Source organism: Rattus norvegicus, chromosome 8 (genome assembly GCF_036323735.1).
Source record: "Rattus norvegicus strain BN/NHsdMcwi chromosome 8, GRCr8, whole genome shotgun sequence".
In the NCBI taxonomy this organism is placed as follows: domain Eukaryota; kingdom Metazoa; phylum Chordata; class Mammalia; order Rodentia; family Muridae; genus Rattus; species Rattus norvegicus.
The window spans coordinates 120,984,269-121,011,287 of record NC_086026.1 but is presented as its reverse complement, the minus strand read 5'-3'; the positions used below and the strand labels follow the sequence as shown (position 1 = coordinate 121,011,287).

Below are 27,019 nucleotides of genomic sequence, written 5' to 3'. Positions count from 1 at the left end.
CCTGCCCCTGCTGCATCTAAGCTCAACCAACCGCAGCGTTGACAGTTGTGTCTTGGCTGATTTTAGGGACACTTGAAGATTAGAGGGCCAGCAGATGTGGGTGTTGGGTATGCTGTCAAATATGTTGTAGCCTACCAAAAGAAATGAGCACGTACAAAATACATTTAATCCCACAACCCAACTTTTCCCCACCTCGTCCTCTTCCAGATCCCACAGTGAATGCAGGAGTACAACTCCCAGCTTCCCAACCTCCCCTTCCCTCCCTGCTCTCCCCATCATTTCTCTCTCACAAAGCACTGCATTTCTTCACACGTGCAAAACGCAAATAGACAACAAACGGCAATTCTCCATCAACCGAATCACAATAGCAATTCTTTATTAGTGGAGCTACAATATTTACCTATGAATTTTAATGAGCTACTTCACACAAGCATTATAACTTACAAACGAAAAGCCCTTCCTTGAAACACCCATTATTTTTCATAGTTTCAAAGGCAGAATTATTTTCATAAACACCCGACTGACCCCTTTGGACACTCATGAATCAAACATTATTTAAATATTATAACACGTATTAGATCTATCATAATTAAGATTATCCCTAACCCTGATGAGAATGTTTTTAGATGTTTCTTGGTGTGTCCCGGGATGACGGATGTCTCAATGAGTAATGACACTTGCCACCAGGCCTGACAACCTGAGCTCAATCACCGGGACCCACACAGTGAGGGAGAGAACCAACTCCTACAAATTACCTATCACACACACACACACACACACACACACACACACACACACACACACACATGCACACTAAGATTTTCTATTATTATAAGCCTCACTAGTACTGGGCAAAGCACTTCAGAATTGGTAGGATTCCTTACAACTATTCAATGCTTCTATGCATGTTAAAGTACACATTATCTATTTTTACTTTATACAACAAAGCAAATGAGCCAGACCGCTCCTTTATACAGATTGTATAAAGTAATAATAATAATAACAACAAGAACAATAATAATAACAATAACAATAATAGTAACAACACAGTCGATAAGGTACAGAACTGAAAAGACAAAGTACGTGAAGTTTGTTTCTCAATGTTGTTTTGTATGTTGAAAGCACTTTAATATTAATGATAGTCTACAGTAAATGTAGTTTCTGATCATTTCTTCTGCAGTCACTGATTCATAGCCTGAAATACACTGGGATTTCCTTTAGGGAATAGAAGTTAGTTAGTGGACATATTAATATAATGGTACTTTAAAAAGTATTAATTCTTTGAGCATTTCATGCTGGTTAGTTTTATGTCCACTTGAGACAAACTAAAGCTGTCTGAGACGGAAAACCTCAACTGAGAAAATGCCTCCATAAGATCAGCCTGTAAGGGCAACCTGTAGTACGTTTTCTTAATTAGTGACTGATATGGGAAGGTCCATCCCACCGTGGGCGGTGCCATCCCCTCCCCAGCCTGCTGGTACTGGGCTCTGTAAGAGAGCAGGCTGTATAAGCCAGGAGGAGAAGCCAATAAGCAGCGCTCCCCCATGGCCTCTGCATTAGCTCCTGACTCCTGGTTCCTGCCCTGCTTGAGTTTCTATTCTGACTTCCTTTGATGATGACCAGTGATATTTCCTCCCCAAATTGCTTTTGGTCGTGGTGTTTCGTCGCAGCAATAGAAACCCTAACTAGGACAAATTTCACACAGTGTAATTTGATCATATTCGCCCCACGTTTCTCTCCTGCTGCTCCCAGATTCTTTACGTGAGACCGATGTAAATAAGGTGCAGTTGGGGTCTAAGCATCTTGTGAGTTTATTATCACTGAGAAAAAGCTTAGAATTTAAAAAAGTTCCATAAATGAATACGCTAGAACTGAACAAAGATTGTCTCGTTAGTGAGGCATTGGAAGAATAAACCTGGAGAAGCCACTTGCAGAGGGGTGTGCCTTCAGTCAGGGTGGACGCTAGTGAGGGAGGAAGGATGAGCAGATTGAAGCATGTATCTTATGTGTGGGTGGAGGCCACATGATTGGTTCATAGGTTTACTTAAAGACCGCCACGGAGGCTCCTGAAAGATAGAGAACCCCAAGTCATCTTCAGCTGATCCAACAGCGTGATCCAAAATCTGACGATCACTCTGAATAACACTCATCCTCGCTGGTTCATTGGCACCTACGGGATATATGTGGCAGGATGTCTGGATAGTTTCATGATCTTAGGCATGTACTGCCCATTGCCTTTACACCCAAAAGTAGAACTAGGCAGTATTCCATACATGCTGCGTGGGAAATCATTCATCTGTCATTTTTGAAGGGCTTTTACTTTCTGCATTACAGGTATTGTTTTTTAATTTGCATAAACCCTTGATTTATAGACAAACTTTAAAAAAATGATACAAGGGTCCTGAAGCTCAGTGATCTGATTGTATCCCCCTGTTTGACAGTGTTGAAACTCCAGGCCCAATACAGTTCATGAATAACTAGCCACACAAACACACACACACACACACACACACACACACACACACACACACAGAGAGAGAGAGAGAGAGAGAGAGAGAGAGAGAGAGAGAGAGAGAGAGAGAGAATCTTCTTGGTGATTGTTATCATTTGGTCATTATCATGTTGAATTGGTAGTATGTCTACTCACATAAATCAAGAATAACACTTCAGGAAACACAGGAATTTAAAGGTGAGGTGAGTTTTCATGTACCTGAAGGTCCTGGTGTAAGAAATCTGACTTGTACAAAGAGCAAAATTTAATCTTGCATTTCCAAAACCTTGCAGTATAATAGAAGGATTAAGAAATAATTTGATGAGAAACATTTAAATCTCCAATTACCAGATTATTAAATAATACATTTAATGAAACGGTATCTTGTAAACATTCAAAATATAAGAATAATTGTCTATAATCCAGTGATTTGGCACGAGTCATTATTAAGTTGCTAAACTGTTTTGCTATCCAACTGAGATAATAACTTCCATTATTTCGTTGCTATAAAATCATATGTGATTATTGCAACACAAATCTATAAAGCGTTAGAAGTAAAGCTGTCTGTCAACTCACCACCCATGGATAAGATTTCTGCTAACATTACTCCTGTTACCATGGGTTATCGCTTGACCACAAACATAGTCAACGTGTTCTTATAAACAGCCTGTATTTGCTGGCCAATGTTACTGGATATTGTTTTAAAGAATTTCATGTTACTGTAACATTCCTTGTAAAGTACAGGAGAAACGCATTCTCCCACTGTTATGAAGTGGAATTTGGTATTCATTTATGGCCATTTCCTTTGGCTTCATTCTTAGACAGAGGATCACATTCTCAGGGCACATTGGCTTTTCATGCTTCTCATCCTTCTTCATCCACAGAGGCCAGGTTTTGGTTTGGTGGTGGTGGTGGTGGTGGTAGTGTTGTTGTTGTTGTTGTTGGTGGTGGTGGTGGTAGTGTTGTTGTTGGTGGTGGTGGTGATGGTGGTGGTTTGGTTTGCTTTGGTTTGATTTTGCCAAGGAACAGGTGCCAATTTAAAAGAACCGTTCAGGGGTTGGGGATTTAGCTCAGTGGTTGAGCGCTTGCCTAGCAAGCATAAGGCCCTGGGTTCGGTCCCCAGCTCCGAGAAAAAGAACCAAAAAAAAAAAAAAAAAAAAAAAAAGAACCGTTCAGACTCAGGTTTGAGTATTAAGTGTCATTCATGATAGTTCACTGTAAAGAGGGACCAAGGTACCACATTAGCCTGCACGTCCCTGTGAATACTTAATTGCACTAACTCAGAAGAAAACATCTAGCAAGGTGGTTTGATCTCCAAAACACTCCTTACACACGCATGAGAAACTGACTGAATTTCCACAAAACCAGATAAAAAGACAGGTACAATGCTACAGAGCTGCAGCCTCAGTGCTGGGGAGCCAGAGACCAGAGGCTCCCTGGGGTCTAATGGCAAGTAAACCAAACCAGCAGCCCGGGTGTGCAGGGGGTGCCGTCTCAGAGTGTCAGGTGGAGTGCAACTGAAGAAAACACCCATCGTGTACCTCTGTCCTCCAAAAACATACACAGGGGACCCTGTGCCCTCCAAAACATGCTCGGATACGGACGTGTACATACCTATACCACGGATACAGACAAAAGAAAGAAAGGGATTTCGCAAAAACACCCCAAATTCTAAACATTCGCAAGACTCTAATAACAAAAGGTATAAAAAGCTGGTGAAGTGATTTAGTCTGTGCATGATCCGAGTGTGCTCTCCACGCTGTCCTCCGACCCCCGCATAGGTGGTGTGGTGCCTATGTGCATACACAACGTGAATAGTAAATAAATGCAATGTACACACATATATCATATATATGAAAATTTTATATATATGAAAGAAAATTAATTTACAAACACATGCAAAATCACACACACACACACACACACTAACACACATATATACCTCCTTCTCTTAGCGAATAACATATAATATTTAAAAAAGACGAGGTGGAATCAAATGGCAGACTGATATGGAAGATGGAAACACATACCTGTTAAATAAGGATAAAGAGCTTTCTTTTTTTTTTTTTATTTTCAGAGACCCATTGCGGTGAGCACTCTAGGTGAAATGCTCACAGTACTCTTAGGCCTGTCTACTATTTTTGACAGTTCAAACCCTTCACTGCTTGTGCCACCGTCCAGCTGTTTCCCAGCTGTTTATCGAGGTCACCTCAGCGGCACTTTTCCTTCAGTCCACACGGAGTGCCAGGGCCTCCCCCTTACCCCACCCCGACTTCCACCTCCACCAGCAAGAGAGTTCAGTCACTGGCAAGAGAGTTCAGTTCTTCCTTTCTGTGTGGGAAGGGAGAAAGAGATTCAGCTGAACCACTTGGGAGATGAGTAACGAGTTTGGTCCTAAGAAGCCAACAGCAAGGCTAAACTGCTGAAAAATAGTTAAAGAGGAGTGAAATTAAAACAGCAGTGGTAATGAGTGTCCGTTTATGTTAAGCTTCTAAGGAAATTTCCTTTTTAACTAAGACTGGAATTGATTGAGTAGAAGAGAGATTTGATTGTCGTCACCGGCTGGCCTCTTTTCTGTGAGTTCTGTCTCTAGGAGGGACAGTGTAGAATAAATTTAATCCTTTTTATTCCCCAAAGAGTCCCAAGATAGTGGCTGGGGAAGCAACCATGCTCACCATACAGGAGCAGTGTGTGCCCCGCTGGGAGCACCGAGTCGGCTGTATGTGCTGTAGAGGGTTACCTGGAGATGAGGAAGCTATGATCCATCTCCAAAAAGCATTAATTTTATTTACCACATATTTTGGTAATGATGTATAGAAAGCTAGACACGATACCTCATGAGACAAATCCTAAATGAATAAATGTGGCAAATTAGGCTGGTAGGCTACATGGCCATGAGGTACATAGCGAAGACCACTTATCAACATTTAATAATTCATTGTTCAAAAATTGTGCGTTTCTGTGTTCATAGATTAAAAGTAATTAATTACTTTTTGAAATGCTATTCCTGAATGAATTGCTTCAGTGTCATTTATTGTATGGCTCCAAAATAATGTTAGTTTGGTGTTCGGTTAGTTGTAAAAGTGATTTTTAATAGCTGTGATACAATGGCCCTCATCAGTAGTTTTTAATCCAATCACTGCAGTATTTCAATCTCTACCCTGGTTAGCTCTAACATCATGAATAGTTTTCTGTAAAGCCATACCGGAAAAGAAAATCTTATTACAGTTGCTCGGTTATTTTTAAACAAACCTCAAAGATAGTTTATGAGCATTCAAAATATTTTCCAAGAAACCTGAAAGAACTCATTTTTTCTAACTTTTGAAGATAAAAATTAAAAAATCTGCAAATCAGTCACAGAATTTATTTTATATAATCTATATCAGAGTATGAATCACTCTTAATATTTATGTTATGAATAGCAATATTCCTTATAATTAAGTTTCATCGTCCTATTAAAGTATTTTTCATATATGCATACATATGTATGATATATGTTACTATAAATAACAACACTATGAAGAAATAGGATTCCAGAAGGAACATCAAAATAGAACTTTAACACACTTTACACCAAGGTGTTCCAAAGTCAAGGAGGAGGATGATTAAGCTTCCTTCTCTATCCTAGATCTCTCAGTCTTTTATAAAAAGTTTATAAGGACTAATAAACATAAATCCAATGTTCAATGACCATTCTGTTTTCAATTCGAATTTGTGCTCCAAACTCTCAGATGTCCTGTTCTATAACTACAGAAATTATGACCTCATATCTGATTGAGCAACTCAATCAGTCCCTGAGCTATAATGATTCGCGCAGGCTAAATTGCCACTCATCCATGCATTGATCCATTCATTCATTCAGCTAAGTGTTTAGCTGGCACCAGGTTTAGACATGGGCAGTAAGGAGAAGGTTTAAAATGAAACAGTGTACCTATCAGCTAGCACTTTGAGTTATCACTCAAATACATTTTATCTTAAAGAAGAAATTAGACTGAACAAATTCACCTTGTGCTCCTGCCTCAAAAATGGGATCTCTCACTTGTGTGTGAATATTTGCAGACTGTTAAAAACAAATACAGAAAGGAAAGCTGTACATTTAGGCAAATTGTTTCATTTATTAGGGCTTAACAGACTAGTGTGTGAGGATATCAGAGGAGACTAATTAACATTGATGTGATTGTAATTAACGTTGATGTAATCAACATCTCTAAATTGACATCCTCATTTCAGTTGCTATACAAAAAACGAGAGAAAGAAAGGAAGGAAGGAAGGAAGGAAGGAAGGAAGGAAGGAAGGAAGGAAGGAAGGAAGGAGGGAAGGAAGGAAGGAAGGAAGAATATAGACAACATACAACAGCCAAAAAAGTGTTGGTTGAGAATACCAGGACACTAAATAATTTGGGGGAGTTGTCATTTGCCCCAAACATTAACTGAACATGTTACTATCTACAACTTTCACTCTACAGTAAGGAAGCCAAGTGTATGGTGATTGACTTGTATCAGACTTTCTCATTTCTAATGTCCTATTTCCACATTCAGGTCATTTGTTATAGTTTACTATATTGTAAGTTTGGTGGGAAATGTTTACCTTGATCACCAAGAGGAAGTGATAAGGCTTCTTGGTTCTCTGAGTTGAGGGGTGAACCTCCCAGTTCCTAACTCCAGCCCACTGTGCACTGTATACTCATAGGAACTACACAATAATGTCTCTAGGATTGTAACCAGGCTGTTTGATGACTGTGGATTAATAGGCAAATCTACAGTCAGGTAATCAAAGTAATGACTGAGGGATGCTTTCTTCATCTTAAAAAAAAAAATTGCTCCTTCTACTTTTACCAACGGGATGGGGCAAGGGGATGGCATCATTTTATAAACTTGTACACAGTGTAGCTGGCACCATCTGAGCTTTTCTGCTCTTGTCTGCTTGCCTCCACAGTCCTAATGTATGGACAGGTGTTGAAGAGAGAGTGCTTCTCACCCCGACATGAATTAGAAGCTTAAGACACTCCTTTGTCACCAAAGTGCTGCTTCTGAGGAACCATTTTCTTGATTCCTGGTCACCCATAGTAGAGCACAGGCTTTGTAAAGTGACTTCCATTGCCTGTGACACCAGGAATCCAGCAGGGACAGGAACACCGGAAGTCTTGAGACATTGTTCTCAACCCAGAGAGAAACACGTCAGCATGTCCCCTGTGATGAGTCCAAGTCCCAGCTCATTCACTGAGTTCTAGTATGTGTACAGGGTTGCTCATGGGAAATTAACCCATAATGATTAAGAGATTTGGCAAAATCAATTGACAGTCTGTAGCAGTCAACTACTTAGGGCCTTCCCTTCACACCAATCAGCTAACAAGTTGTTTAAATATCTTTAGCTCTCTTAATTACTGAGTGACTCAGAAGATCAGATCTTTAAGGTCAGGAGCTAAAGGAGCGAAATCCCCAGAGCATTTAGAATTGTGGAGAAGCAGACATTTTTAAACAAAGCTCTCACCACTCAGAGGACCCTAACCATGTGCTAAGGGGCAGTTACCAGACATGAATGAAAGGATGCATTCTATGTTTTAAGCAGTATATTTATCTGGGCCTGGTGGTACTCACCTATCATTCTATCCACTCGGAAGGCTAAAGCAGGAGGCCACTGGTTCAAGACCAGCTTGAGCAACAAAGTGAATTCAAGTCTACACTGTGCAACTCGGGCTTCAAAACTACATGGAGAAAGAGGGCTGGAGACGCTGGAAGATGCTAGGGATGCAGCTTTGGTTATAGTCCCTGCTAGCAAGCGTCTGCTCCTAGGTTCAATCCTCAGCACCAGAAAATACAAACATTAGCAATGACTTCGTATTCACTTGAGGGTGTGAATGGGGAAATTATGTGTTCAGGAGCCACCGAAAGCCCAAACAGCTAGTGAGGACATCAAAGCGAATACTACTGTGCGTGTTGGTGACCTGAAATGTTTCTGTAAGTTCATCTGTGATGATCAGCATGTAGCAAGCAAGGTTCTGACTTGGAAATGACAAAAGGTATCGCAACAACAACACTCCCTCCCCACTCGTGTAGAGGGACATATGTTCGTTACATGTTATGACCTGCCTAGATATCGCCAGCAATTCTAATTTCACAACCAAATATAAAACTTTCTCTTTCTCTCTTTCTTTTTTTCTTGTAAGTTAAATGCCACCGTGGGGAGGGAAAACTCACTACGAACTACGTTTATTCAGACGGGAAAGCAACACTTTCTTTTATTGATATGTTTTACTTTGCTGGCAGACCAGAGCAAAGGTTTTGTGAACATTTAAAAGATGAAAAGAGTGAAGAATCCCAGAAGCGGTTTATCTTGAAGCGAGATAACTCTAGTATTGATAAAGAAGACAATCAGGTTGGTTCTCAAGTTTGAGAGTGGCTGACGTTGTTGTTTTTGAAGGTGGGCTGACTGATGTTCTTGTTGCCCCTCTGTTGTCCCCTCCTGCCTCCCAGCCCTACCCCTGCCTCTGACAACTGCTGCCCTCTCTCCAACCCTTGGCCTCTACTGCTTCTGCCTCGAGCATTCCCTGGGTAGCCACATGCTGTTGCTCCAGTTGCTTAGCAGTGGCTCTGTGTTGGGCTCTGCATGGGTGGTGCTTGGCGCAGTCTTTGCTGCATGTTGTGGTGGGGGTCGGGGTGCTGCAAGCTCCAGCTGCGGGGGTAAGCTTGTCAGCTGCATTTCCAGATGTGTGTGTAACTCTGCCAGTCGCTCCACTCCCTACAGCTCTGTCCTTCCGTTGTGCACAGTTTGAGTTGGATTGTCACTGAGGACCGATGAGCCACCGGTGTAGCTGTAAAGAACATACCTTGTTATGGTGAGGACAGGAGGATTTTGCAACTATCCTAAAAGAAATAAGTCTTCACAGCAAAGCATCGAGTTTACGTTCTGTAGTCTCCCACCCTTCTTCCCGTGTTTCATGGTCTGTGTCATGTGTTTGCTCGTTTGCATGAAGTGTAGCAGAAACTGATTGCTGTGTATTTTGCCTGTGACAAAACACTGTGTCATTCTAGAGACAACCTTAATCACGGTCCTTGACCAAAGGTAAAGAGATCTTACTGAATCTCTTCTCTGTGTGGGTAGGAGGGAGAGGGTTACAAGCAAGTAACTAAGAAAACTAAGTAAATAATACCCCGTCCCCCCAAAAAGTAAACATTTAATGACAATAAGAGTGTCGGAAAGCCAGGGGAATGCCATGACAATTGCACTTGCTGTCTGACAATAATAATAGGTATTTTTGAAACATGCCTTTACTTTAGAATTCATGAAGGTAAGACAATACGTGTCTCCCCCAAGGTCTCTTACTAATTACTTAAAGCGAGTCATTCTGAGCTGGCATATGCATCTCTTAGTGAGATTTTTAAAAGAGCCAATTCTCCAACTGTACCTCCTTGTCTCTCGCTACTGCTGCCACCAGCCCTGGGCTGCACTAGGGCTCTTGTTGACTCCACGGGTGTCTGGTGGACGTATGGATGAATGTGCTTAGTTCAGAGAGGATCTTGTCCACAATGGCAAACAATAGAAGGGAGGCAGCTGAGAAGCAGGACTTGGGTCAGGGGAAAGGACGAAGACACACAGTTCTCATGCTGGGTTCTTTGGATTGTTTTTTTAGATTTCTCTGTGCTGACCATTACCAGCAAACAGGATTTTTTAGGCTCAGCTTACATTCTCCAAACAATTCACAGGGTCAGCCACAGAGCGAACAAAAATGGTCTAGGAGCCAGAGATCGTCCACAGGGCTCTTTCAGGTCCCCGCTTTCTCTATTTTCTGGAGATTGAAAATATTAACAACCACTTCACTCTGCCCCCCAGGTCCCCGAACTCACTCTTCCCTCTTTTTCCGTCAAGACTTCCTGCTCTTGTGGTCAGACATACTCAGCAAAGGGGGAAAAGCTACTCCTGACCATCCCAACTCGGGGCCAATTCCTGAAGCATATTCGAGCCTGCTCATTTTTGAAAGATTCAGTCTACTTTCCTTCATAGAGGATGAAACCAGGAGTTGCAAATCCTTCCTATGTCAGCAGGTCACACACAGATATGCACACATGCACAGAAAGACACACAAACACAAGGAGAAAGGGAGAAAGAGAGAGATGCACACACAGACACACAAACACAAGGAGAGAGGGAGAAAGAAAGAGATGCACACATACACATGCATACACACATTCATGCCACACACAGAGAAAAAGAGATACATACATGCATACATACACACATGCATATATTCAGAGAAATGTACGCACAAACACACATACATACACATACACCACACACATACATACACACATGAATATATATACACCATGCATAAACCCATGTACGCCATATACACACATACACACATGCACATAGAGATATACTCAAATCTATGCCTCCCAGCCTAGACTCCTCAGGGAACAGAGGGGGTGGGGCTTGTCAGGCTCTGGTTATCTAAATGAGCACTTATGATTCTCAGCTGACGGTTGCTTCACAGCTCACCATGGATAACCCTCCTGATTTCTTTTCTCTGTTCAGCAGAACAGAATGCACCCATTTAGAGATGACAGACGAAGTAAATCAATTGAAGAGAGAGAAGAGGAATATCAGAGAGTGAGGGAGAGAATATTTGCACACGATGTGAGTAGTTGTTTTAATTGCCTCTTGAGTATGGTCCTTCTATCAGCAGAAAGGCCCCTCAGGTCTCAGACAGAGATCCAGCAGGGAGTACAGAGACTGGAAGCAAGGAACGAGTTACAAAGCAGAAAACACACATGTTTCTGGGAGAGGACCTGGTTCAGGGATGTGGTGAAAACAGTCTGTGAGCCCCTGTATGTGCCCCGAGGGCATGATTTATGAGGGTAGAGAGGTGGTATGGATCAGGAAAGGAGACAGTACAGAAAGAGTTGTCAATTTCTGAAATTCCTTTACATCAATACTAGGTAGTATATCATATATATATATATATATATATATATATATATATGTATGTATCATGTATACACACACACACACACACACACACACACACACACACACACACATGTATGTATGTATTAGGGGCCAGGGAGAGAGCTTATTGAGTGAAACTCTTACTGTACAAACCTGAAGACCTTGATTTGGATCCCAGCATCCTTGTAAAAGACAGACATGAGGACAGGCTTCCACAACACAAGCACTAAAGAGGCAGATACAGGCGGATCCTAGGAACTCATTGGCCAAACAGTCTAGTTCATTCGCAAACCTCTGCTTCCTTGAGAGGCTCTGACTACAAACAATAAGGTAGAGAGAAATAGAGGCACCAGATGTGGGCCTCTGGTCCTCACACATGCATACCACATACACACACACGCGTGCACACACACACACACACACACACATTTCTACAAATGCACACACATATGTACACACACAATGCAAACAAAATGACATTTTATTTAAAAGTCAACAAAAGAAGTTTAGAGTACTATGTGTTAGTGCAGACTCTCTCTTACACACTACACACACAGACACACACACACACACACAAAGTATTTTCTGAATTATTAGCAAATATGGACACTTCACTATGATAATGCTAGTTGATAATATCCATATCCCCTTTTGATTTCAAACCAAATCAAATTTATGAATAATTTGTCAAGGGAATACTCACTAAACAACTTCTTTTTTGTTGTTCAAAACCAAACAATGAAACAAACAATGAAAGAGTGGTCGGATTCTCTTTTTTTTCTCCCATTATGCTCAAAACCAAATGCAATTGACTTAGATAAAAATTAAAATCAAAAGCTGAATTTCAAGTTAAAACATCAAGAGAGATCACAGTAGCTTCCTCTTCTATGAAGCCCTTGGGGATTTCCTCGGGTGAAGGGGAACCCAATCCTGACAGCAGTAGAGGAGGCTTCAGTGTGGGTCCTCTATGGTCAACACTCCCCGTATCCTCAGTCAGGTTGAATCTCTCTCTATTGCAGTGGCTTGCTGCTTAGGGGACATACCAAGTCATCTGCACACTTTGTTCCTCAGTTTTATGGAGGCTGCTTGAAGCCCAGGCAAGTGTCGGCACCCCCTACTCATGGCAACTCTTGAAGCTGCAGAGGAGGCAACATTTGCTAAGCTGCTTTTACCCTTTTAGGCTCCTAACCTCAACTTTCTTGAAGACACTGAACTAGAAATCCATTGATTGAATGCTCTGGTCCAGAGCTCTTAAATTAGGAGAGTAAAACAGAGCTGGAGGTATGGGTGCAAATCTAGAAAATGTGTGCGAACTGCTAAGCCTCTTGTTATGGTCAGGACATGCCACGATCCAAACTCTCACTGGATGAGAGACTAAAATGACTAAAATGTTCGCCTTGTCATGAGAGGGCAAGAGTGCATTTGTAGTGAGTGAGGTTCACCTCTGACAACCTTCATAAAGACGACCTCTCCAGAATGCTCATTACTCTCTCTGTCTTTGATTCCCTCCTCTTTCACATGTGTACTTACCTATCCATGTACCAGAGATTTCCCCTTCCACTCTGGTTCTGACAAGTCAAGAGTCTTGGGAATGTGTCGATGTATTGAGACTCAAACGTCTGCCACACAGACAGGGTGTGAAAACCTTGTTTCCGTTATTATCTTTATGAAGTTGTGACCCAGAATCACTGTCTCAGATGCCTGTCTGGGATAAGAATAGGATCCCTAACACTTCTGCAGGAAGCTGGCCACGTGGGGAAGGTCCCTGCATGGCCTTCCTTCACTGGGCACAGAGGTTCCAGGGAAAGACTTGAGGCATTTCAGGCCATGTTAAATCCTACTGGCCACAGGAATGGATAACATTCCTTTCAAATGAAACACAGATCTAAGAATGGCGGAGCGACTGCCAATCTCTGGCTAACCCCTGACCCAAATCATTGACCAGCCTCATATTGCAGGGCAGGGTTTTAAAATGAGTCTCCTTCAGTCAAAATACACTCACAGATGAGACTCCATAACTGAGTAACTCTCTTGATATCATTAGTAAAATCATGCTGTGTTTCTAAGGGGGAAATTCCCTCCCATTGTTTTAATACCTTCCTATAACTTCTCACAGTCCCTAAAAGCCATTCCCTTGGCCCATAGAGACAGTCTGGTTAGCGACTTATTGAATATGATAAATTATCCCAAATTTTTCAGCATAAAGTAAGCTTAATCTACTCATGGCCTCACCATCTCCATGGGCATTCACTGTAGCTTGGAGAGCGGTGATAACTCACAAGCTCTAACAGAGGTTTCCGTTCAGCTCTTAGCTGGGCCTAGCTCCTGACGATTTGGTTGAGAAACTGTTAGCCAACTCCAGATCCGCTCATGTGGTAACTTGGAGAGTCAACTTTGTTCACGGGAACCGGTCTGTAGTTTGAAATGTTCTAGAAGGTGAGCATCCCCGGAGACTGGCGCGTGTCTCCAGAAATGGCAACTCACTTCCCCAAGAGAATGTCATCCATGAGAGAAACTGAAGGAACAGTTTTCTAGGATATAATCTTAGAGGTAGCCGTTTCCCCTCCAGCTACATAATATTAGACACACGGTCCACCCTGAGAATGAGGTGGGAAGGCTGTAAGAGTTAAGGCATGGGAGATGACGCTGTATTAACAAGACATCACCACCACAGCATCTATCAACTCAAAATTTCAAGGATATAACATGGCCATGTGTACTTCCTTGAACAAAATACACCTTGACATATCTTGCTCACCACTCTTTGACAGCCCACTTCATGGGGTACTCATTTATGCAACTGCAGTTCCCGAGCTGATGGGTCATTACCACCCACGCAAGTTTTCCAGATACAAGCTCATTTCCCACTCAATAATAGGGACTGCACATTAAGTGAACTATTTAACCAATACAAAGGATCCAGCATAAGGACCCTGTGTTTTAGAAGTTGAATCTTTCTTTTAACTATTCGTTGATTTTATTTTCTCATTAAAAAAACAGAATAAAAAATCAATTTTGCTAATCAATTATTATTTATATAGTGGCTATTCAAATATTGAGTATGTGTGTATGGTTTCCTATGTGGGCTAATGATAGAAAGTTCAGACTTTAGCAAGACTCAAGCTTATTTTAAAATGAGAAGTCTTGAATGTTTAGAGGAGTGTGTCTCAGATGTGTGAGTGTTTGAGAGACAGTGTGCATGTGTGCCAGCGTGCACGTGTACCTGTGTGTTTATATCTATGCAGCCACATGAACAAGGTAGGCATGTTGCCTTGGTGATAGGCTAGAAATGATTTCAAACGTGGCTTCCAAAGTTTGATACCTTGAGATAAGATTGCTGTCTGAGAGCCTAAGAGTTGTAAGTGTACAGACAAATTTAGCTCTCAAATAATAAACCAGTATGCCTCTAATGTCAGTAATATTTGGGGAAAAAATGTTACTTCTTTGATGAGAATTTAATCTTGCTTTCTGGTCTTTCTACCTGATACTGCTAATCTTGGGAAGACTGGTTAATAAAGAGGCAAGGCCTATCTTGCCTGAAGGGACTTTTGCTGAAGACATCTGTGTGTTAATAGGACTCCAGGTGGGCTCCTGCTTGCCCCCACCACCATGTGTGGGGTCTGCCCTCTGAGTGGCTGAGAGGGCACAGGCTGTGAGCACAGTGGGGGTGGGATGTGGGGGAGAACTCTAATCCATTAAGCAAAATCATTTTCTTCTTTGGGAGAAAAAAAAGAAGCCTTTTATATCCGGGTATGCATATAAGTGACAGCTTTAAGTGTTGTACTTAATTACTGTGACACTTTTATCTTTCTCTGCCATTAAATGTGCAAGTTATTAATACTCCCTTTTCTAAAGTTTATTTCCACCAGCTACTGAATCACAGCCCATAGCTGTCTCACTTGTGAGAGTGTGGTGGGGAAGGGCCTCTGCGGGCGGGTGGAGGGACCGCTTTGGAGGATTTTTCTAAACACCCAGAGGCATGTTTTTGGTGACAAATACCTTTGATTTGTTGGTGTCCTGCTCTTTCATTCAAAGACTTGAAGTTCTTTGGTCTCTCCTCTCCTCAAGTCAGTGGTTTGTAGTTAAAACATCTGAGGATCATCCTCCTTAAATAGGTCGATCCTCCAATTTATGAGGCTGGTGGCAACATTCTAAAGCCCACTGACTTCTTTCCAACCATCCAAGAGACTCCACATACAAACAGAGCCTTAGGCTTGGTGGAAAGAACTGTCAGAAAGAAATGGAGAACTATCTGACTTGCCTCTCTGAGTGTTAGCGTCACGAACCTGCAGGTTTAATTGAAAGGACCACTCACAGAGGCTAGGGAGTTGTCTTTGTAAAGCAAAGCACAGGAAGATGAGTGTATTCACCCCAAACCCAACCAGGAAACCATGAAGCACGATGTCACATGCGTATAATTCTACTGGGGACTCAGAATCAGGTGGATCCTCTGGTCTCTGACCAACTAACCTATATTTCTTGGTGAGTTATAGGTCAGTGAGAGACCCTATCTTTTTTAAAAAGCCAGTTGGAGGTCTGTGAGATGGTTCACAGGGTAAAGGTACTTGTCACCAAGCGGGGTAACCTTAGTTCAAGGCCCAAATACCCAGCTGGAGAAAGGACAGAAATGACTTTTGCATACACATGTACACACACACACACACACACACACACACACACACACAAATACACAATAGTTTTTAAACCAATGAAACATGGACAACACCTAGACTTGTCCTCTGGTTTCCACACATTAATATGTATACACATGCTTAAAGAATTGACAGAGTTATTCTCTTTGTGGTACAGTGTGTCTGTTAAGTCCCTATTTATCCCTTTTTTAAGGAATATAAAACTATTTATTGACCACTGTTCACCATTATTTAAAAATAAAGTAAATATACAGTTGAATGACATTCTGATACTACAAAGTTACTTTTCTGGTTCATTGAACCAGAAGGCAAATACTGAAAAGATTGATCCTACCAGTAAGGAATGAGTCAGGGTAAAGAAAAAGCATGCAGGGCATTAATTGATATTAGCAAATTTTGTTCACACGCTTAGTCAGCAGGTCTTAAATTGCCAACCTCAGCTCCAACCATGATTCTATTTCCACATCAAACAGATTCCATGAATCATAATCTTTTAGTACAGATTTAACTTTCTACAAAGGAATAGTTCACCAGAGGAACCTTACACAGACCGGCTGACCTGGACCTGCCTCTGTAGACCAGTTGGCCTCTTAAATCAGAGCTCCCTTTTGTAGATCACTTATTCATCTTGAAATCTATGCACATGGATGGGCAAACAGACTAACCCTGAACGTGATTCTATATTGTTTCCCCAGACACAATGTGTTGTCACATGAGCACAAGTCTGCTTTGCATAGACTCCTCTCTTTCTTTCTTCAAGCTCAGTGTGACCCACCTTATCTCAGCAGGTTAAAGGCAGTAGAGTTTCTTCCCAAGGGTTGGCTCAGTAAAGGAAGTAAAACAAGAAAGCTATTGGCTTTTTCTTCCTTTGAGAAACAAAGACAAACCAGGCAAAAGTCACTTGGCAGCATTTTCTAATTAGATTAAACTGGTCAATGCTTGTCTTCTGTCCTGACTCCTACCCTCAATTCAGATTAATAATCAGTGGCATTTCTTCAATATCGAGAGACTTGTAGTAGTCCCCTTCTTCTGGGAGGGTGTGTCACACAAGAAGTGGGGAGTTCTGGATAAGGCATCACAGTTCTGCCAGCCCTAGGTGGACCCTGTCAAATCTGCTTACCTTGTCTGGAATTGAACCTGTGCCCTTGGTTGGTGTAAGACACAGCTCAAAACTCAACAATCACCCATCCCGCCAGCCCTACGACTCATCTTTATCTTTTGACCTTGATTCCGTCCTTGAACTTCCTTTGTTCATCCTCAGAGACTCCCTCGAGGAGAAATGCCCTGTGCTGCTGAGAACTGGCCACCCTGCTGACAACACTAACCCACTTTTCTCCTTTGTAAATTCTCCTCTTTTGTTCATAATTTTCTTAATCTTTTCCCCAAGGCAGGGAGAGTAGTTTTAAAATCAGGCAAGGATTTGAGGGAGTCCCGCCAATCCTGCACATCTGACGTGATACCTTTTTTTATCTTTATTTTTCAGTCAGTTTGCTCCCAGGAAAGCCTATTTTTGGATAACAGGTAAAATGAAATTTATGTTTCTTGTGTCTTCAGAGGAATGGTTTGTCACGTGTCCTCTACATTTTCATGTTCATACGTATCCAGTATATAAGTGTGTGCCTGAATATATGTATGAGAACATGCATATATCTACGTGTACACACATATATAGTCACTTATGTGTTCCTTGATATGTTTAAAACATTTGAATTGAGGAAGGAGGGCTTTAGCATTTTTTGCTTAAAGGCTTTGTTTCTGGCCCTCCCAAATACACAGTCCAGGCAGCCTTGACAAGGGATAAGAATAGAGACCCAGACTTATTCAGTTTCTCTGGTTTCTTGGCCAGGGTGCTGAAAGTCTATTAGCCATTTCTTGGATCTCATCACTTTAAATTGTTATGCCAAACATATATTGATACAGAGATAGAGATGATAGATATAGATAATATAAAGATTAGACAGAGACAGACGACAGATATAGATTTCAAATCGCACAGCTCTCCCTGTCTTCTTGAAATTGCTGATGTGAAAACGTTCTTTTAAACGTTGGCTTTTGTATTTGTCAGTGCCTCTGGCTTAAGCCTCCATGGGGGAGGTGCTAGAGCGATGGAGTGTTCACGGAGTTTATAGAATGTCTTGGGGTTAAGGGCAGTTTGAAAGTTTCACAGGTATCAAAAATGTTCCCATGATTCAATTACATGGATTCCAGACAAAGGAAGGAGGCAGCCTGAGCTGTGCTAAACACATCCAATTAATCAAAATCTGCAACTTGCTTTAGAAACACAGGATTTGTAGGATTTGTAAATAAAGCGCTGGGTTAATTTAATTCCGGGTGTCAGCATAATGGGTGATCCTCTAAGTCTGATTAAAACAGAAGTTCATTAAATGCTATTAATCGGAATGTAAACTAGATATCAGAAATAACCCATCTAAAAGATTAAAAAGTCATTGGGTTAGCAATTGGAAATGTTGAGAGATTCACTTCTTTTAGGTGAGAGAAAGACAGAATATGTTCATAGAGCCCATAGAAACAGAGGCACAACTCTCCATTTTTAGTAAAACTGAGAGTCCATCATTGGTTACCTTGGTGATGCCCTGAAGCATTTCCCAATTTTACACCCACACCAGAAATGTTGAGTACTGACAGTTCACTTCCACAGAGACACATTTCTGAGTCCTCTAACCAATCATTGCTCTAGTCCCCAGTCCTCTTCATTGACTCTTAAATGCCCTGGATATTCAAGTTGTATCATACTCAATATTATAATAACTGGTCATCTCTGTCCATTGCCTGTATGAACATGTCCTAATCATCCAAGGAAGAAAAATCCATTTAAATGTCCCTTCATAAAAAATAAATTATATAATTGGCACTTACTTCTGACATTCACAGTGAATCGAATTAAATAACTTTGCAGTTATCTTAAGGAAAAAGCTCAACCCATATGTTTAATTAAATTTCAACCCTGGGTCTACCAGCTTCTTCCATTTTTAGATCCCTCCCCTTTCTCCTCTTTCTAGCATAGGTTAATAGGCTACAATGCTTCCTGGCTGCCGTGAATGTAGTCATACAAACCTTAACACCACACAGGCAGACACTAATGTGTGGGACTGGTTTACAAGCAGGGCATGCTATGGCGAAGTGCACATCCATTCTGCATAGGGCGTCTCATACCCTTAGGCTTTATGTCGTAAACATGGTGTTTTTCATTCCCAGTAGGCTCCAGGAAGATATGCACATATGCAATGAGACCTATAAGAAAAGACAGCTCTTTCGGTTGGTATGGTTTACTTTCATAAACTGTGTTTTCAGATGATGTGGCAGAATCCGTGTGCAATATAAGTGTTAGTATGCAATATTTCTGTTCATGGAGTTAAAATTTGTTCAGTTTTTTTTCCTGTAGCATTTGTTATACAAGTGGACAGGCCAAGAGGTAGCACTGGAAAGACATGACTCTGTGTATTCTTCTTCTGGGTCCTTATAAGAAGCATCACTAGATGGAGGATTCACTGTTTACACTGGTTGAACACTCTCAAACCTGCTTTGACAAATTAAGATGAGTTAAGATTTCCCTGAAAGGCTACAATTATGTGTTCATCCCTAATCCTGGAAACTAAATCAATTTAACTCTGTTAGGGAGGCTGGTTTTTAAATCACTACTGTCCATCATAGTATTTCAAACACTATTTTAAGCACTTATTTAATTTCTAAAAGGAAATTATGAAGCTTCTTCAATTATAATGGACTAGTTAGGCAAAGATTTGTGGCGTGAGGGGAAAGAATTAATTACTTTTTGAGTTCTTTGCTAGGCTAACAGCTCTATGAGACTAGAAGGCCAGCCCCATTTCTCATCACTATCTTAAATATCTGCCTGACATGACTTATAGGGCCAGTTGTAAACAGTGTTATTAAAAACACGAAGTATCAGGTCTTCAAGATGGTTCAGAGGATAAGGGTGCTTTTCACCAAGCCTCTCGAGCTGAGTTAAATCCCCAGGACCCACATGGTAGAGAAAACCAACTCCCGTGTGTTCTCTTCCAATCTACACAGTCCTGTCTGTTCTCTTCAGACCTACACACACTCCTGTCTGTTCTCTTCCGATCTACACACAGAGGACTTGTAGTACACACACACACACACACACACACACACACACACACACACACACAAAATTAAAATATTAAATATTTATTGTGTATGTATGAATACATTGCAAGGCACTAGGGAGGGCTCAATCTCTGTTAGAATAGAGATAGATCACCAAACAAACTCTTAAGAATTTCAAAGAAAGAAAAGAAGAGGAAAAGTGGATGGATTTACCAAGCCTTTCGAAAGCACTTTGAATTGAGATTTTCACCATCAGTGGAGTTCTCCTCTTCCCTTAGGCATTAGCTGAAAAGCAGAAACTGAGGTCTTGTTTGCTTGTTTCTAACCCTCCTAGGCTGAACATTGCCTTCCCAAGTTCCTTGGGCATCATGAGATTCTCCCCTTTCTCTTTCTGAATACTTAGTGATGACCTTCGATTTTTCTACTGGAAACCCAGACCCTGAACTCACATACTCTGTGATATGGATTAGATACAAGCCTTTAAAAAGCCAGTTCCTTTAACACAATGCCCAAGTCACCTCCTAGCAGAGCTATGGTATAATCGGGGAAGCAAATCACGGGGCCCATCATTTACCCCAGTCGCTAAGTTTCAGATATTAGCGCACAGAAGGGCACATAGATCATTGTAAGAGTGGTTCTGAGTACATATCTAACTTGGGGAAAATAAAATCCCAATGTTCAGAAGTAAAGGAACTTGTCATTAATTATCAATAAGCAAAGAAACAGAACAAAATGTGTATTTGCTTTACGACTGTCACGGAATGGAATCCTAGTTGTCTGTAAAAAGCTCCAGTGCCCATTATTTCCCTAGATGCTTGTTGATAAAGGACCAATCTGAACTTCACAAGGTCAGGGCGGAAGGCATTTTAGTATGTGCTTTTCCGTAACCTTTATGACTCCATGCCGAGTAGACATGGAATTCATTTAGGACCCCAGCCTGCCATTACTGGGATAAATAGCCAGGAGATAGAGAAATGAGAGTTACATTTCAATTTGTACCTATCTACAAACCATAAGGAATTGTATCTTTTAGTTTGGATTCTACGGTATCTCCTAGAGGAAGAAAGTTAAAAATTCTACCCCTTTAAACACTGCGTAGATCCTGGCTTAGAATGCCGATTGGATCAGCCACCAGGCCAGAGAAGGGTAGCTCAGGTCACTTTACGGGTGAAGGGAGATAGGTTAAGTCTAGACGACCTTTTACAGTTGCTGAAAACAGATCTTCCATGCCCAAGGGTGTCAACTACACCCAGGCAAAATGGAGGTCACCGCCTTTGAGAAGATGGTGTCAGTCACACTGGGACTTTTACAAATCTGGCTTCCTGTCACGGAGGTGCAGAAGTCAGGGTAGAAGGGAGAAATGCAGGGGAATTGGTGATTGAAGAAAGGATCGCCCCCACCTAGCGGGTACATTTCTCCTTCCAGACATTCCAGGTCATCTACAGAGGAGATGGTTGTCCCATTCGTTCATTCATAGTTACTAAGGGATGGTTTAGCTGTACTTTGTCAGAGAAGGGCCAGCACAATCAGAATTATACAAGAGAAGGATGAAGCTGTACTTGGATGTTCGAAGAACAAACTATGCTGGACAACACAACAGCCCCAATAGCTTTCTTCCATTTGTGAAAGCATGTCAGTTAAGGGCACCTGGCCACTGGCATGTTTACCTCCTTCCCATATCAGGTCTCCTCTCAGGTGCTCGTTACTTCTGAAACCATCTTTCCCCAAGGTTCTGACAATAGATATCATAAGGAAACTTTGATAAGGGGTGTTTTCATCTATTGTGACTAGTGAAAATGCTTCTTAATCATTGATTTTTCTATCCCACCACATCCCTTGCCTCTCTACTGGCCTTCACTAGTTCTCAAACCCATTTCCCTTCTTAATCTTCCCAGACACAGACAAAAGTTTCCTGAGTTGAGGCAGAGGCATTGCTTCTGCTCAGGGTACCGGGAGTACTTCTATTAGAGAGATCTATGTAGACTCCTCACTGCCCAACAGGACAGTACTGACCTAGAGGGATTGGTTCTAAACAAAGCTTTGATCAGGCATTGAGATTTGATTCATGCATTGACTACATCACATCTCATCCTGACGTGAGGTTACACTTATTACCTGTGAGTGATGCCCCTTCATTCATTTATACCACAGAAAAGGTCTAATGACACATTATTTCAGCACGGGAAAAAAGCTTTGTAAATATGCACAGATTTGTTCCTTAGGGAGATTGGGAACTAATGAAACTACAAATTTCCTCACAAAACACATGCAAACTTCCATACTCCTTGAAAGTAATCTGTCCCCAACCCAATTCAGCTTTAGCCACCAGGTAACCTCCATTGTATTAGATACATTTTGAATGAATGTATTCTTTCACTTCAAGGGTTTCTTTTTTTTGAAATTTCCACTGATGTTCTAGGAAAATCTCAGGCCAACATATAGGGCCAGGCTGATGCTTTTGTGAACGGTTCTACCTGGTAAGAATTAGCAAAATGTTTCCTTAGACCACTGAGGTTAAAGTCACAGGACAGATTCTCAGCGTGAGTTCATATAGAAATCACATGATCACCCTTTTGTTAAATTCTTGATGAACAAAGATTACCACACAGAACCTAAAGTTGGAGGATGAATTAATAAATAGCTTTCTTCCGAGGCAAATTATTTAATGCTAAAGGAGGAAAAAATAACCTCTTTCCTGAGAATTATTTTTAGAATTATGTAAGATGATAATTACTTCTGAACATGAATTCATTATTGATTTGAGTCAGGAGAGTGTACCCACTTTTCTCACGGAGAGAGAAGCTAACGATTATGTTTTATTGCACCTGTCTCCAACTGTGTCTCCTTCACTGGCAGAGGGATCATGGTGTCTCTAGGTTTGGATTTCCCATGTATAATGTGTGCCATGTGTCATACGTTACGTGTCTTTATGTCATCCAGGTATTCGTAACCCTGTTGGATGGGGCGGGGGGTGAGGGTGTTAAAATGGTCAAAGAGAAGAGTAGAGGTGACTATTCTCCGAAGGGCTCCTCTGCCCACCCACCGTGTCATGAAGGGTAACTCTGTCCCAATAAATCTTTCTGATGGCGGTGCAGGGCTCACCGAGACAGCTCAGGAAGAACTTCCGGGAGCCGGCAGAGCAGCTCAGAGACTGAGCTCAGGTGGCCAGACCACCAGCGAGCCTGGAGCAGCACAGATTCTGACAGCTCCAACCGCAATCTGAAGCCCACCATGACCAAGACTGCAAGTTTTGGGGGCATCACGGTGCTGACCAGGGGCGACAGCACATCCAGTACTAGGAGTGCTGGGAAACTGTCCAAAACAGGTAGGTATTACTGAAAGAGTCCCGGCCCTAGAGCTTCCTGGATTCTAATCAGGCCATATCCTCTCTGTCTCTCTTGACTTTGAATTAACTAATGACAGGAATAGTCATCCTGTTCCATTTAAGGAGTCAGTAGGCATTATTTAAGTGGATTACTGTATCTTCCTAGCTAGCCACACCCTTGAAGCTCATCCTTACACTTCTTTCTCCTTAGTTTCCTTCCTGGTGAAATAGATGCTATCAGATGTTTTATGAACCCGGTTTACTTACTTAAAGTTTAAATGATAGAATTTTTAAGATAAAGGTGATTACCTTGGTAACTACAGATGATGATTATTTAACAAAAGTTAGCGACTGCTTTTAAATGTAATGCTATGACATACTCTCGGTAGCTGCCTCGTAAGGTCATTATAAGGGTAATAGATTTAGTTCCCGTGTGAGCGCACTGTTCCTCTGCTCCTGAACCTGTTATTATTTAAATTATATGTGCCTATTTCCTCGTCTGAGATATAGAGATGCTAATATCTCCACATTTAATGGTTCTTAGGAAGACAAAACGTTTCAATATATGCAGACCAGTTTGCATGTAGCTGGCATGTTGCAAAGGTCCAGTCAGTGCACACTTACGTTTATCGAGGCCATGAAGTGTTTGTGTCCCTGATTTGCAGATGAGGAAGGCCAATCTCTGGAGTGTTTGGTGTTTCCAAACTTCACTGGGAAGTGAAGGTCACTTTTTTTGTTTCTTTATGATTTCTGCTTCATCCCCCCCCTCTGGAGAAATAGTGATATTTCCAGCTAGACAGCTTAAGGAACATGCTAGACGCTTAGAAAGTGGTGACAACAAACCTAGAAGTTTCACTGGCACCATGACTTTAGAATCTACGGTCGCTCTCAGTCGGGGAGGTTGACTCCACCTGTGAATTGCTTCTCTGCAAGCACGAAGACTAGAATTAGCCCAAGAAAGGGTGGGGCTGGTGGCATGTGCTGTCCCTTTAGCCAGCCAGCCTAGCTACTTAGTGAGCTCCAAGATGTTGGGATTCCTTGTGTTGACAGGGTAATGGACAGAGTCTGAGCAATGGTACCAGATGCTGATTTTTACCCCAAGAAAAAGGGGGAGGGTGGAGCAAGAGGCAGTGCACTGTCACTTTAACTATCACTGAGACTTAAAGCCCTGGGTGTCAGGACTGGGGTTCAGGAGTGGAAGGCTTAGGCAGAGCATGGAGAGCCCCATTTGAAGCTGAGATATCTTCGCCCTGCATTGAGCGCTTTCCAGACTCCTGCTGAAGAAGGAGAGAAGGGGTTTGCCCAAAACCAGGTCCATTATGCTGATAGTTTCGCGTAATCACGTTGTTGACAAATTCCTCCTAAGAAATTATCTCATGTTTTCCTACATAGCAGGCAAATTAATAACATTTATCCAGAGACTTCACAATATACACAGCACAGAGCTCCTTGGAGAGCGCAGGTGGGTGGGTGCCCTCTTCCTGAGAGATCTGTTCACTAGCTGTTAAGCTCTTGATTCCGACTCTAATTAATTGCTCTTGTATCGCACTATCACAGCATCTGAAATCCACACGAGCCGAGGCGGTACACTTGAACTCTTGTAAACTAAGAAAGGTTAAACAATTTCAGTTCTTAAGATGCTGAAACCAAGTACCTTAAATGGTGCACTTAAAAAAAAATTCCAGCACCCCAAAAGGGCTCTTACCATTTTAAAATTAATCACCGTTTTTCATGCACCAAACCCCTGTCACTTCCAAAGCAAAGCTCATCGGAAGCATTTAAAACACTTGACGAATGGTAAAACGCCACTCACTTTGGAGAACCATTAGAGATTTTTAAAGGCTTCAGACATTTTCTTTCTTCCTTTTAGCTTAAGCGGCTCCCTTCGAAAGCTCATCAAGGCACAGGCATGGAAAGGAGAAACAGATTTTTTTTTAATAAGGAGATCAAGAGAGGATGTCAAAACAATCTTAAACCTCCCCAAGGCGGTTTTATGAAGTAAACCTGCCAGTTTGGCTGTCACGAGCATCAGAACGGATTTCTGATTTATTTTCTAATTGGCATGGTAAAGTTGAAAACTTTTAAAGTCTTTCAGAAGCCAAATGTGTTTTCTGAAATGAGGTGTTCAAGCTGTTCTCCTTCCTGTGGAGATTCTGGCTCTAACTGGGTAACCTTGAGACTTTTTCCATGTTAGAGATGCTCTCTTAAATCCGTTTAAAGCTCAACACCGAGTGTATACATGTGGTCTCTTGAGCGGTTTGCCAGCAGCCCAGCTCAAGTCTATTGAGTTTGAGGATGCTGTCGTACTGATCTTGGGAGCAGTCTTGTGGTGGTCTTTCTGCTTCAGACTGGTTGTCCCCTTGGGATTGGCAATGTGGCTGGGCAATAAGCCCACACTTCCTCCTGACTCTGCTTCAGACTAGTGCTTGGTCATTCGCCCCCATGGTTCAGTTCCACAGCAATGCTCCCAGCATCATCTGACATGGGAAGTCAAGTGACATCACATTTTGCCTTCTCCATGGCTTTTAAGTCAGTAGATGTCAAATGGAGCATGGCAATTTGCCTTTCTAGAAGTTTCCAGGCACCTAGCTATTGAGGCATCCATCTACATCCTCTGAAAATAACCTCTCCAGAGACATAAGCCATCCTTTCGTTTTCATAACTTGAGTGACTGCATGGTTTCATTTTCTAGATGTAACTCATCTTCCCCTCAGTCTGACTCCATGCCAACCTCCGAGGATGGTTTTTGATAGTCTGAGACGAATCTCAATGCCCTGTTTTTAATTTTCTAATTTTAATGTGTCATACCCCATCTTCCCACGGCCACATCCTCTTCGTGTTGGTTACTCCAAGTAACAGCCTGGGTGGCCTTCTCCTAATACATTTTGGAGGTTTTAGATCACACTGCTGAACTCTGACCCGCTGAATCCAGAAATAATTTGTAGAGTTATTAACTGAGAAGTAAGGCTTCTGTGCCTTGAGATGACTGGAGAGGGGTTCCGTGGTGACAGAGGGACATTGGTCACTGTGAGGAAACTGCGATTACTGATTGGTGCTAACTGAGGAACTGCCCTTGCCTACCATCACTTGCCCCTTGATTGGAAGGTTTGCGTACAGATCAGCCCTGGATAGAACACTGTTACTTATTTGTTCATTCCTTCACATTTTCACATTCATAAGGTGCTTTGACTGTCCCTCCCTTAGCCCCTGTCTTTCTGGCCTTCCCTCCTAGTAAACCCCTTTTTCTTCCCAATAAGCTTCTCCCCTCTTAACTTCATGTCATGATTTTCTTTTGCACCCTACTCCATTGAATTGGGACTACTTACCTGAGCATGAGTGGGGTTCGCTCACTGAAATACGGGTAACTTACCAGTGCTTACACCACTAGAAAATGAGCCCCTACCCCCCAAGGTAAGCATTAACTGCCTACAGGTCCTCAAGGAGGGGAGGGGCCTCATGAGCTTCTCCCCGACCCGTGATGGAATGTTGACCCTA

General features: G+C 41.9%; 1 protein-coding gene across 29 annotated transcripts in view; it reads left to right on the top strand.

Annotated features, from left to right (window-relative positions):
- Arpp21 (cAMP regulated phosphoprotein 21) overlaps positions 1-27,019 on the top strand; it is a 164,623-nt gene that overhangs the window by 66,299 nt on the left and 71,305 nt on the right. For 14 of the 29 annotated variants that reach the window (XM_006243975.5, XM_039081801.2, XM_006243974.5 and 11 more), the window contains 5 exons: positions 8,758-8,866; positions 11,027-11,128; positions 17,576-17,613; positions 19,309-19,368; positions 23,295-23,524. In XM_006243975.5, coding sequence (XP_006244037.1) covers positions 8,758-8,866; positions 11,027-11,128; positions 17,576-17,613; positions 19,309-19,368; positions 23,295-23,524 — 539 coding nt within the window. Of the gene's footprint in view, positions 1-8,757; positions 8,867-9,235; positions 9,327-11,026; positions 11,129-17,575; positions 17,614-19,308; positions 19,369-23,294; positions 23,525-27,019 lie in introns of those variants that run through there. The other 15 variants (XM_063265841.1, XM_039081805.1, XM_017595760.2 and 12 more) reach the window with 10 other exon arrangements.